Below are 14,068 nucleotides of genomic sequence, written 5' to 3'. Positions count from 1 at the left end.
ATCAGGCTTCAGAATGCACCATAGCACTGAAACTGCTCTTACAAAAATAATTAGTGACCTCAGAATAAACTCTGATGGAAACAAAGTCTCAATTCTCGTCCTATTAGATCTAAGCGCAGCGTTTGACACGATCTACCATGATATCCTAATAAATCATCTAGAAAAGTTAGTTGGTCTTTCTGACTATGTATTAAACTGGTTCAGAACATATATCAAAAGGGAGAAAATATTACGTCAGGCTTGGAGATCATTCTTCTGAGAAACATGACACCTACTTTTAGGGATGGGAATCGAGGGTTGGGAACCGGTTCCTAATTGTCCGATTCCTGGAATCGCATGCCTCTGTGACTATCAATTCCTCTTATCGATGCCATGTTTTTCCGACAGTTGTGCATTTTAAAACAATAACGTTAGCGCTACGCATGCAGCCATAGCAGACTATTTGATTCCTTGACTAGGAAAACCTAAATGAAAACGAATGCTTTCACTGTATAAATATTCTCCCATTTCATCCATTTTAGATGATCACAATAGACTGAGGCTGCAGCTAGTGGTTCTCGAGCACCTCAGGAAAATCCTTTCACGCTAGCACAGCGGGGTAAACTGACTCAGGAAAAGGTTAACGAGTGTCACCAAGCAGTCACTAAATTTGTAAGGGCTCGAAATTATGACCATTTTGCTGGGTGCTCAACAATAAATGACAATCAGAAATGTGAAGTTGCATGTTGTTATTCTAACCAGCTTAGTTCTGTTGCATTTCCAATTTATTTATTTAAACGATAGATTTAGCAGGAATCGATAAGGGAATCGATAAAGAATCGGATCGATAAGCAGAATCTATAATGGAATCGTATCGATAAAATCGTATCAATTCCCATCCCTACCTACTTTGGAGTTCCACAGGGGAGCTGCCTTGGTCCATTATTATTCTCACTATACATGCTGCCACTCGGAGACATCATTAGAAAGCACAATGTATGTTTCCATAGTTACGCAGATGACACACAATTGTACATCTCCGCTGAACCAAATAATCACACAGCTATAAACTCCATTTCCGCCTGTCTCTTAGTAATAAACAAATGGATGACGAACAACTTCCTCAAATTAAATGAGGGCAAAACTGAAATCCTACTAGTCGGTCATATAACAAAAAGAGAAATGTTACAGAGCAATATGGGGCAACTTACTCCTTGAATCAAACCCGAAGTTACAAGTCTTGGTGTTATAATAGACTCAAGACCTAAGCTTTAAATCACACATCAACAAGGTGACAAAAACATAATTTTTTTCACCTTAGAAACATAGCTAAGGTACGGCCATTTATAAATAAAAAAAAGACGCTGAAAAACTGATCCATGCCTTTATCTCAAGCCGACTTGACTACTCTAATGCACTCCTCACTGGCCTCCCAAAAAAAACACAGAACGACTCCAACTCATTCAAAACTCGGCAGCTAGGCTACTAACTAGAACCAAGAGGAGAGACCACATCAGTCCTGTATTAGCTAACCTACACTGGCTTCCGGTAACATTTTGAATTTATTTCAAGGTCCTCCTCCTTATATACAAATCACTAAATGGAACAGGACCAAGCTACATTGCAAATTCTCTAGTCAACTATGGTCCTCCTAGAACATTGCGATCATCTACTACTGGTCTATTGAAGGTTCCAAGCCACAGTCTAAGGAAAATCGGGGATGCAGCCTTTGCAAACTATGCACCAAAGTTATGGAACATACTACCTATGGACATTAGGGAAGCTATATCTATTAATATTTTCAAAAATAAGCTAAAAACATACCTCTTCACCATAGCCTTCTAATACACTCCGCTGTACTGTAGCACTATTTTACTCTGTCCATTCTATTGCATCATTTTACTATTTATTCTATTCTACTATTCTATTATTGCACTGTATTATTTTACTCTGTCTATTGCTTTTTATTACAGGTTCAAACTGTCAGGTTTTTATTGCACTGGGCTACAGTTTTCTGTCTATTGTTTATTACAGGTTCAAAACTGTCGGGGAAATTGAACTGTGTGTGTATCGAGCAGAAGAGACTGTCATGAGCAGGAGACTACTGTCTGATACGGCTTGCCTTAAAATGTGCATTGTGGTGTCAGGCAACAGGAGACTGTCATGAGCAGGGGAGACTGTCAGCTTTAATACTGTCTGATATGGCTTGCCTTAAAATGTGCATTGTGGTGTCAGGCAGAAGAGAAGACTGTCATGTTTTGAACTATGGATACCGAACAAAGGTTTGGGACGGCTTTGAACTGTTGAAACAGTAATTCAGAACAGTTTTACCATTGTACGACATTGAACTGTTGAACAGTAATCCAGAACTATTTTATTGCACTGTAAAATATATTTTTACATTTTTTTTTAATCTAATCTATTCTACAATTTTATTGCACTGCACTATTGCACTATTTTACTCTGTCTATTTTATCTTGCTCCTTTTATTATTGTCTATTTAAAACTGAATCAAACCATAAACTAGGTGGCCTGTTGGGATGTTAGATACTAATGTGAAATTTATTTTATGCCTGTCTTTTTTCTGTTGTGAAGCACTTTGAGCTGCAGTTTCTGTATGAAAGGTGCTATACAAATAAAGTGTATTATTATTATTATTATTATTATTATTATTATTATTATTATTATTATTATTATTATTATTATTATTATTATTATTATTATAACAGCCTACTCCTGAACATTGGTAAAACCAAAGAGCTGATCGTGGATTTTAGGAGAATACAGCAGGGGACACACACACCACTGTGGATAAATGGGGCTATTGTGGACAGGGTGAGCAGTTTTAAGTACCTGGGAATCCGCATCACAAGAGGACCTGACATGGACAACACACATAGACACTGTGGTAAAAAAGGCAAAGCAGCGCCTCTATCACCTGAGACAATTAACACTTTGAGTGCCAGCGACGAGATTTCTCGTTAGTTCATGCCGACCGTTGAGTGCCAGCGACGAGAGATCTCGTCGTTTAATCGTTTTGTTTATTAGCGATTTCCATTCATATTTCATCAATCTAGCCTCCCGTTACCACTGGGTCCTATGTCTGAGCTCCATTGGGAAAATACCGCCCCCTATCGTCTCTCCTAGAGGTACTGCACCCCTTTGGAATGGACTGCATGAAAACCATGGCGAAAAATAAATCCTGCTTCCTCATTTTACTTCTCGCCAAAGTAACCTGAGACGATCGAAGTCATTGCAGAGGCACATCACAGCGGAGAAACAGTGGTTTCGACCACCCAGCATTGGATCAATAAACACGATCGATATTTGGAATGGTGATCAAGAATTGGAATAATCTTTTTGGAGAACATCTGATCTATTCTATTTTACCAGTCTTGGGATAATCAGAGCTGTTTTCACCTATATATCAGCGTGTGCCATATGTGTGTGTGCGTGTGTGTGTGTGTGTGTGTGTGCTGATCAGGAAATGGACAATCGATTTTTCAGCCCGCCTCTATAGCGTGCATAAGTACACATATACTATCGATAATCTAGCGTTTATTTGAAAACTATTCATAAATAGGCAGAAAAATTACAAAGTTTTTTGTGTATTCCAGTATATTCCACTAAAGGGCGATTATCACAGAAGCTTCAAAAAATGTCTGGAACTTTCATAAAACGAGTTAAATTAACGGATTAAAAAACAATCCGTTTCGACAATGTTGACTGCAAACAAGTCATTGACAAGCGACGATTAGACACACAGCCATAATTTAAGACATAGTTTATGCGTTCGCAAATATGAGAGCTCTATCATTGAAGTGGGTGGTGGCATTCAACGGGGGTAAAGCGCACCGCATGGCTGGCACTCAATGTGGGTAAGATACTCCAGTCCTTCTATTCCGGGGCTGTAGAGAGCATCCTGACTGGGAACATCACTGGCTGGTTTGGAAACTGCACTGCCCAGGACAGGAAGGCTCTACAGAGAGTGGTGCGCTCAGCCGAGGGTACTACGGGTATTGCACTACCACCCCTGCAGGTTCTATACAACAAGAGGTACAAATCCAGAGCCTGCAGACCCCCACCACCCCAACAACAGCCTGTTCAAGCTGCTGCGGTCAGGCAAGCGCCTCCGTATACATGCAGCAAGAACAGAGAGACTTACAGTAGACTCAGCTTCTTCCCCCAGGCCATCAGAACAATGATCACTGAACTCTCCACACACACCACACATTTTGCACTCTCTCACACAAACACACCACAGGTGACTTTACCCCCCCTCCCACCCATCCACCTAACCCCCCTACCATCCACCCAACCCCCCATCCACCTAACCCCCCCTCCCACCCACTCATCCACCTAACCCCCCCCCTCCCACCCATCGCTTCTTCCCTTGACACATTCTTCCGTCGCTCTCTGGCGCTGGAGGACAAGTTACAGAGGAACAAAGGCCACCCCTGTTCTCTCCAGCTTTCTCTCTCTCTCCTGTCTCTCTCTTATTTCTCCTCTCTCTCCTATCTCCTGTCTCTCTCTCTTTCTCCGTCATATCTCCTGTCTCTCTCTTATTTCTCCTCTCTCTCTCCTATCTCCTGTCTCTCTCTCTTTCTCCGTCATATCTCCTGTCTCTCTTATTTCTCCTCTCGCTCTCTCCTAACTCCTGTCTGTCTATCTGTCCTGTCTCATGTCTGTCTCTCTGTCTGTCTCATGTCAATAATTTCATGCCATAAATAGATTAATACAGTCCGTATTAATTAATGTAGTAATGTAGCGTTTTTATTTTCAAATGTAGCCAATAGTAAAGACCCTAACCCTGTCAAAACAGCAGTCAGAGTGTATATTTTCAGCACTACGTTTGTTTACCAATGATTTTAAGTGTTATACGTGAAATTATGGAAGGATCATATCTCGGGATCATATCTAATAGTAATAATAATAATAATATATTAGATTTTTAGGGCGCTTTATAGTTGTGGAGCAAATCTCTAAGCACTACATTTTAAAAGAACATAAAAACTAGCAAGAGAGTAAAAAAAATAAAAGAATATAAAATAAGCAAGACTAAAACTAAAACTATCTCACGGGTTGAACAAACCTGAATGTTATTGCCATAAAATAGAACGGAGTTAGTTTCTCTACCTTTCTGTGAACGTCTAGCAAAGAACCGCGTTGCAATCTGATGAAAAATGGCGGAGGTATTTACATTATAAAGAAGTAACTGTACTTACAGTAGATTCCATTCACGGTTTTTGCGGCCCTGTCAGGGGCGCCTGGTGCTACTAAATCCAGATTGAACTCCGCCATTGGAAAGAGGAGATTTGGTTCGATCCATAGATCTGTGACTTGGCCATAATTGCATGTGTCCGGATGGCAGAATTCAGTACTGTATCTACAAAACCTCCTGTTAATCATCTGCCCTTTATTCATTTGCTTAGATCTCAATAATGTGCTGAATGATCTCAGTGTGATTGTTCACCTCTGGTCAATGTTAGCTTTGTGTTACAGTAGATGATTCTCCTTTGGTTCCTTACAATTGACTCAAGCCTAGTAACAGACACAATATTTCAGACACTGGGAATACTGTGGGGGGGGGGGGGGGTGCTGGACTGTGGGGGGGGGGGGGGGGGGGGGTGTGGTGCTGGACCGTGGGGGGGGGGGGGGGGGGGTTGGTGCTGGACTGGGGGGGGGGTCAGTGCTGGACTGTGGGGGGGGGGGTCTCACCATTGATTGTCTCCTCGTAAGGCTGGGCCTCCTCGTAGTAACCCTCCACTGAGTCCTGACGGGGCGAGGAGAGGGGCTGCTGCTGGGGCCTGAGAGAGAGGGGGGGGGGAGAGAGAGAGAGAGAGAGAGAGAGAGAGAGAGAGAGAGAGAGAGAGAGAGAGAGAGAGAGAGAGAGAGAGAGAGAGAGAGAGAGACAGAGAGAGAGAGAGAGAGAGAGAGAGAGAGAGAGAGAGAGAGAGAGAGAGAGAGAGAGAGAGAGAGACACACAGAGAGAGAGACAGAGATATTACTTACTACATACTGTAGCAGTGGTGGAGGAATGTGATGACTGTCTTCTCCAGAGAGAGACAAGAAGATAGATACCAGTTTCCTCTCTGTGTGTTCAGTAGAAAGCTATCAGGCTGCAAGTTAGCCTAGCTTAGCACAAATGAATGGAAGCGGATACGGACCACTAGCCTCTGGAGTTTTAAGCTAGGCTGGAGATGACAGTAGGAGCATTTCACAAAATGTTGGCGTGTTATTTATATATAATAAAAAAGCAAAAGTCCTCCATTCTACTAAGGTGCTATAGATAACATTTTATGTGGAGTAATAATAAATAATAATTCTACTTTATTTGTATAGCACTTTTCATACAGAAGTTGCAGTTCAAAGTGCTTAACAACAGTAAAAAATACAGGCATAAGCGAGCATAAAAAAGATAGAGAGGTAGCAAGGTGAGGTAAATCACTGTGTTTCACATTAGGATCTAGCATCCCAATAGGCTCTCTGTTTACAGTTTCATTCAGTAATACAAATAATAAAAATAGAATAGACAGAGTAAAAACAAAGTGCGTTGGATTATAAAATTATAAAATAGAACGGACATACGACAGGGTATTTAACATACAACAGAGCAGTGCATCAGTAAGAAGTTAAAAGTGTGATCAAATAGTTCAATTTTGAATTACAACAGAGCAGTGCTCTTAAAATTACAGTGCATAGAACCGACACATGAATTTGATAGGAAGTGTAGGCAGGGTAAGAATAGTGCAGGTAAAGTACATTAGTGTCAGGATATCCATGATGTTTCATTGAAATGCCTGAGCAAAGAGACAGGTTTTAAGCTGTCTTTTGAAGATGTCTAGCGAGTTGGCTTTCCTGATGTTTTTGGGCCGTTTGTTCCATAGTTTTGGGGCATAGTTGATAAAGGCTGCATTACTGATCCTCTTTTGACTGTTTCTGGGAGCCTCTAGTAGTCCAGCAGCTGATGACCGCAGTGTTCTTGCTGGTGTGTAATTTATTAGAGTGTTGGCGATGTAGCTAGGTCCCTGTCAGAGTCATCACTATATCCACAGAGCTTTTAGAGAGGTGCAGAATAAAGGTTTGATAAATAAATGTATCATTTAAAAGGTTTTTGCCGGTCCGGGATGAATGTTGTTGTTTACATGTTGCAGCATCATACATAAAAATAGGGAAACAATGTCCAGGCACGCACTCCAGGTTTTTCCAAATTTATGAAGAAGGTGTGTTCACACATGATTACAGGCTGCCAATAAATTTGGAAAAACCTGGAGTGCGTGCCTGGACATTGTTTCCCTATTTTTATGTATGATATTAGAGGTTACAGCACCCAGTGTCAAGTCTAGTGAGGTGAGCGCATTCTACTACTTTTTTCGCAGCATCATACTTCCCATTTCCCTAAATAAGTCTGGCGTCCAACCAAAGTGACAATGTAACAGTAAAGTGCAACAGTAATATACAATGTACAGGTGATTAAACTGGGTATGAAATGTATAAAATAGTATTATGTCCCCAATGAAAAAAAAAGGTTGTATCTAATGTTCACCTCATTCTGAGCATATGTATTGCAGTAAAATGGGATTGTGAAGCAAAGATTTATTTTATTTTGTTTTTTTAAAGTGTCATTGTATCAATATAATATAATATCGGCACAAAAAATATTGCAATATATTGTGATAAAGGAAATTGGTGTTAATCCCACTTGATAACATACTATGAATCATAGCGCTTCTATCTCTGAAGAGCATCTGTGTCTTAATCAGGAGAGCAGTCCATTAGGGGTGGGGGAAAATATCGATGCATAGTAGTATCGCGATACTTTGCATGGTGATACTGTATCGATACAGGGACGCCAAGTATCGATATTTGATTATTCATAAAAATAATAAGACGAAGAATTTGTATTTTAAATTTTTTTTGTATAAGGAAGTTACATTGTTCATTTCAATACCTGTAATAGTACAGTAGTCCACATAAACACACGTGTGCATTCAGTTCAGTTGGAATATGACTGTAATACAAACAGTTCAGTTTGTCAGGTACATGTTTACATCTGTCTGCTTGAGAAAATACCATGTTCTGCAATAAAATATATTGAAGTGAGATGAACAGACTGAACTTTATTTTATTAGATAAAAAAAGTTGTACTTTGCATAAATTGCAATATTAATATCGCATATACTCAGCATATCGCAATATATTTAGTATCGCAATACTATCGTATCGTGACTCAAGTATCGTGATAGTATCGTATCGTGAGGCCTCTGGTGATTCCCACCCCTACAGTCTTCAGGAGAACAGTCCATATCATCTCTGTCTGTCTTCAGGAGAACAGTCCATATCATCTCTGTGTCTTCAGGAGAACAGTCCATATCATCTCTGTGTCTTCAGGAGAACAGTCCATATCATCTCTGTCTGTCTTCAGGAGAACAGTCCATATCATCTCTGTGTGTCTTCAGGAGAACAGTCCATATCATCTCTCTGTGTCTTCAGGAGAACAGTCCATATCATCTCTGTGTCTTCAGGAGAACAGTCCATATCATCTCTGTGTCTTCAGGAGAACAGTCCATATCATCTCTGTGTCTTCAGGAGAACAGTCCATATCATCTCTGTGTCTTCAGGAGAACAGTCCATATCATCTCTGTGTCTTCAGGAGAACAGTCCATATCATCTCTGTCTGTCTTCAGAAGAACAGTCCATATCATCTCTGTGTCTTCAGGAGAACAGTCCATATCATCTCTCTGTGTCTTCAGGAGAACAGTCCATATCATCTCTGTGTCTTCAGGAGAACAGTCCATATCATCTCTGTGTCTTCAGGAGAACAGTCCATATCATCTCTCTGTGTCTTCAGGAGAACAGTCCATATCATCTCTGTCTGTCTTCAGGAGAACAGTCCATATCATCTCTGTGTCTTCAGGAGAACAGTCCATATCATCTCTCTGTGTCTTCAGGAGAACAGTCCATATCATCTCTGTGTCTTCAGGAGAACAGTCCATATCATCTCTGTGTCTTCAGGAGAACAGTCCATATCATCTCTGTCTTCAGGAGAACAGTCCATATCATCTCTGTGTCTTCAGGAGAACAGTCCATATCATCTCTGTGTCTTCAGGAGAACAGTCCATATCATCTCTGTCTTCAGGAGAACAGTCCATATCATCTCTGTCTTCAGGAGAACAGTCCATATCATCTCTGTGTCTTCAGGAGAACAGTCCATATCATCTCTGTGTCTTCAGGAGAACAGTCCATATCATCTCTGTGTGTCTTCAGGAGAACAGTCCATATCATCTCTCTGTCTTCAGGAGAACAGTCCATATCATCTCTGTGTGTCTTCAGGAGAACAGTCCATATCATCTCTCTGTGTCTTCAGGAGAACAGTCCATATCATCTCTGTCTTCAGGAGAACAGTCCATATCATCTCTGTGTGTCTTCAGGAGAACAGTCCATATCATCTCTGTCTTCAGGAGAACAGTCCATATCATCTGTGTCTTCAGGAGAACAGTCCATATCATCTCTGTCTTCAGGAGAACAGTCCATATCATCTCTGTGTGTCTTCAGGAGAACAGTCCATATCATCTCTGTCTTCAGGAGAACAGTCCATATCATCTCTGTGTCTTCAGGAGAACAGTCCATATCATCTCTGTGTGTCTTCAGGAGAACAGTCCATATCATCTCTGTGTCTTCAGGAGAACAGTCCATATCATCTCTCTGTGTCTTCAGGAGAACAGTCCATATCATCTCTGTCTTCAGGAGAACAGTCCATATCATCTCTGTGTCTTCAGGAGAACAGTCCATATAATCTCTGTGTCTTCAGGAGAACAGTCCATATCATCTCTGTCTTCAGGAGAACAGTCCATATCATCTCTGTCTTTAGGAGAACAGTCCATATCATCTCTGTCTTCAGGAGAACAGTCCATATCATCTCTGTGTGTCTTCAGGAGAACAGTCCATATCATCTCTGTCTTCAGGAGAACAGTCCATATCATCTGTGTCTTCAGGAGAACAGTCCATATCATCTCTGTCTTCAGGAGAACAGTCCATATCATCTCTGTGTGTCTTCAGGAGAACAGTCCATATCATCTCTGTCTTCAGGAGAACAGTCCATATCATCTCTGTGTCTTCAGGAGAACAGTCCATATCATCTCTGTGTGTCTTCAGGAGAACAGTCCATATCATCTCTGTGTCTTCAGGAGAACAGTCCATATCATCTCTCTGTGTCTTCAGGAGAACAGTCCATATCATCTCTGTCTTCAGGAGAACAGTCCATATCATCTCTGTGTCTTCAGGAGAACAGTCCATATCATCTCTGTGTCTTCAGGAGAACAGTCCATATCATCTCTGTCTTCAGGAGAACAGTCCATATCATCTCTGTCTTTAGGAGAACAGTCCATATCATCTCTGTGTCTTCAGGAGAACAGTCCATATCATCTCTGTGTGTCTTCAGGAGAACAGTCCATATCATCTCTCTGTGTCTTCAGGAGAACAGTCCATATCATCTCTGTCTTCAGGAGAACAGTCCATATCATCTCTGTGTGTCTTCAGGAGAACAGTCCATATCATCTCTGTCTTCAGGAGAACAGTCCATATCATCTCTGTCTTCAGGAGAACAGTCCATATCATCTCTGTGTGTCTTCAGGAGAACAGTCCATATCATCTCTGTCTTCAGGAGAACAGTCCATATCATCTCTGTGTCTTCAGGAGAACAGTCCATATCATCTCTGTGTGTCTTCAGGAGAACAGTCCATATCATCTCTGTGTCTTCAGGAGAACAGTCCATATCATCTCTCTGTGTCTTCAGGAGAACAGTCCATATCATCTCTGTCTTCAGGAGAACAGTCCATATCATCTCTGTGTCTTCAGGAGAACAGTCCATATCATCTCTCTGTGTCTTCAGGAGAACAGTCCATATCATCTCTGTGTCTTCAGGAGAACAGTCCATATCATCTCTGTGTCTTCAGGAGAACAGTCCATATCATCTCTGTGTCTTCAGGAGAACAGTCCATATCATCTCTCTGTGTCTTCAGGAGAACAGTCCATATCATCTCTGTCTGTCTTTAGGAGAACAGTCCATATCATCTCTCTGTCTTCAGGAGAACAGTCCATATCATCTCTGTCTTCAGGAGAACAGTCCATATCATCTCTGTGTCTTCAGGAGAACAGTCCATATCATCTCTGTGTGTCTTCAGGAGAACAGTCCATATCATCTCTGTGTGTCTTCAGGAGAACAGTCCATATCATCTCTGTGTCTTCAGGAGAACAGTCCATATCATCTCTGTGTGTCTTCAGGAGAACAGTCCATATCATCTCTGTGTGTCTTCAGGAGAACAGTCCATATCATCTCTGTGTCTTCAGGAGAACAGTCCATATCATCATCTGTGTCTTCAGGAGAACAGTCCATATCATCATCTGTGTCTTCAGGAGAACAGTCCATATAATCTCTGTGTCTTCAGGAGAACAGTCCATATCATCTCTGTCTTCAGGAGAACAGTCCATATCATCTCTGTGTCTTCAGGAGAACAGTCCATATCATCTCTGTGTGTCTTCAGGAGAACAGTCCATATCATCTCTCTGTGTCTTCAGGAGAACAGTCCATATCATCTCTGTCTTCAGGAGAACAGTCCATATCATCTCTGTGTGTCTTCAGGAGAACAGTCCATATCATCTCTGTCTTCAGGAGAACAGTCCATATCATCTCTGTCTTCAGGAGAACAGTCCATATCATCTCTGTGTGTCTTCAGGAGAACAGTCCATATCATCTCTGTGTGTCTTCAGGAGAACAGTCCATATCATCTCTGTGTCTTCAGGAGAACAGTCCATATCATCTCTGTCTTCAGGAGAACAGTCCATATCATCTCTGTGTCTTCAGGAGAACAGTCCATATCATCTCTGTGTCTTCAGGAGAACAGTCCATATCATCTCTGTGTGTCTTCAGGAGAACAGTCCATATCATCTCTGTGTGTCTTCAGGAGAACAGTCCATATCATCTCTGTCTTCAGGAGAACAGTCCATATCATCTCTGTGTGTGTCTTCAGGAGAACAGTCCATATCATCTCTGTCTTCAGGAGAACAGTCCATATCATCTCTGTGTGTCTTCAGGAGAACAGTCCATATCATCTCTGTCTTCAGGAGAACAGTCCATATCATCTCTGTCTTCAGGAGAACAGTCCATATCATCTCTGTCTTCAGGAGAACAGTCCATATCATCTCTCTGTCTTCAGGAGAACAGTCCATATCATCTCTGTGTCTTCAGGAGAACAGTCCATATCATCTCTGTGTCTTCAGGAGAACAGTCACAACGCGGCTCCACTTGGGGACGTCCCCCAGAATAAAACCCTGGGACGTCCTGCGGTCCAGTGTTAATTTTGGCAGCTATTTTAATTTTAGTTTTAGTCTTAGTCATGTGTCAAACGCTCCTTTTTCGTTGTCATCATATTTAGTCACCTTCGTTTATTTTTCGTTTAGTCAGTTTTAGTCAACTACAGGTCTGAGCATTTTAGTCTCAGTCAGTTTTAGTCTGGATTTTGTCTTTTTTGTTTTAGTCTAGATTTAGTCAGGGGGAAAACGAATGACATTTTTGTCTAGTTTTCGTTATTGAAAAAAAAATGCATTTTATTATCTTGTAATGCAATTCTATGTACCACTACAGTCAGTCAAATTCACATACGTTTCTATTGGGATCATAGATTCATGTAGACGCCCGATGGTCCGATGGTCACAAATGGAGGAACTCACCGACCTAGTTGGCTTCAATATAGTGTCTGTTATCCTTCAACCATGAACTATTGTAATTTAAATTTAGTTGGCTTATAGCCAGTGTTCATTTTGTCAGCTATTTAAATTTTTGTTTTAGTCAAATGCTCCTTTTTCGTTGTCATTTAGTCACCTTAATTTATTTTTCATTTTAGTCTTAGTCAGTTTTAGTCTCGATTTTGTCTTTTTTGTTTTAGTCTAGATCTAGTCAGGGGAAAAGCTTAGTTGACGACCATATTTAGTCATCCTTTTCGTTGACAAAATGAACACTGGAGGTCTGGAGGTCTCTCCTCCCACCTGGAGGTCTCTCCACCCACCTGGAGGTCTCTCCACCCACCTGCAGGTCTCTCCACCCACCTGCAGGTCTCTCCTCCCACCTGGAGGTCTCTCCACCCACCTTGAGGTCTCTCCACCCACCTGGAGGTCTCTCCACCCACCTGCAGGTCTCTCCACCCACCTGCAGGTCTCTCCTCCACCTGCAGGTCTCTCCTCCACCGCCCCCCACCGGTCGGTGAAACCACAACACTGTGTCTAACGCAGAGCAGATGCCTGTAAAGCCATCATAATATCTGATGTCATGTTATGATCCAGGCAGACAGTACAACCGGTCCGATTAGCCTGCATTCCGCTCAAACGGCCGGGTTGTGAGGGGGTCGTGAGGGGGTCGTGAGGGGGTCGGGAAGCTTCTTTCAAAACCAAAACCAATTTCAAACGTGACACGTCTTTTTGTCGTTGGTATAATTCGATTCGGTGTAATTCCTCCATGCGGGACGCGTTACTTCCCCTGAAGCCACGGTCACGTTTCGGTGGAGGAAGAGGTTTGCGTTCAGAGCCGTGCATAGAAGATCAGGGGGCCGTTCCATAAACAATGAACGGGGGCTCTCTGACTTTACAAAGGCCATAACACATTTGTGTGAGCCCTTACCCCCAAATTAGATTTATAACATGTTTGTGTGAGCCCTTACCCCTAAATTAGGTTTATAACATGTTTGTGTGAGCCCTTACCCCTAAATTAGGTTTATAACATGTTTGTGTGAGCCCTTAACCCCCAAATTAGGTTTATAACATGTTTGTGTGAGCCCTTACCCCTAAATTAGGTTTATAACATGTTTGTGTGAGCCCTTACACCTAAATTAGGTTTATAACATGTTTGTGTGAGCCCTTACCCATACATACATTAATTCAAGTGGATACGGACCACTAGCCTAGCTTAAAGCTCTGGGAGATTTTTTTTTTGGTTTGGAAACAGCACAGCACAGGACAGGAAGGTACTCCAGAGAGTGGTGCGCTCAGCTGAGCGTACTACGGGTATTGCACTACTACCCCTGCAGGTCCTATACAA

The 14,068-nt window shown here is 41.8% G+C and overlaps 1 protein-coding gene across 1 annotated transcript in view; it reads right to left on the bottom strand.

The window, feature by feature from the left end:
* Window positions 1–14,068, bottom strand: part of LOC311247666 (uncharacterized protein) — a gene marked incomplete at its 5' end in the record, with an annotated part of 81,361 nt that overhangs the window by 40,985 nt on the left and 26,308 nt on the right. Inside the window, 1 exon segment of the mRNA XM_084338679.1 lies at window positions 5,698–5,786. Coding sequence (XP_084194805.1) covers window positions 5,698–5,786 — 89 coding nt within the window.

This window comes from Notolepis coatsorum, assembly GCF_963971535.1.
Source record: "Notolepis coatsorum genome assembly, contig: SCAFFOLD_119, whole genome shotgun sequence".
NCBI classification, from domain to species: Eukaryota; Metazoa; Chordata; class Actinopteri; order Aulopiformes; family Paralepididae; genus Notolepis; species Notolepis coatsorum.
This window is presented reverse-complemented; position numbering and strand designations above follow the sequence as displayed.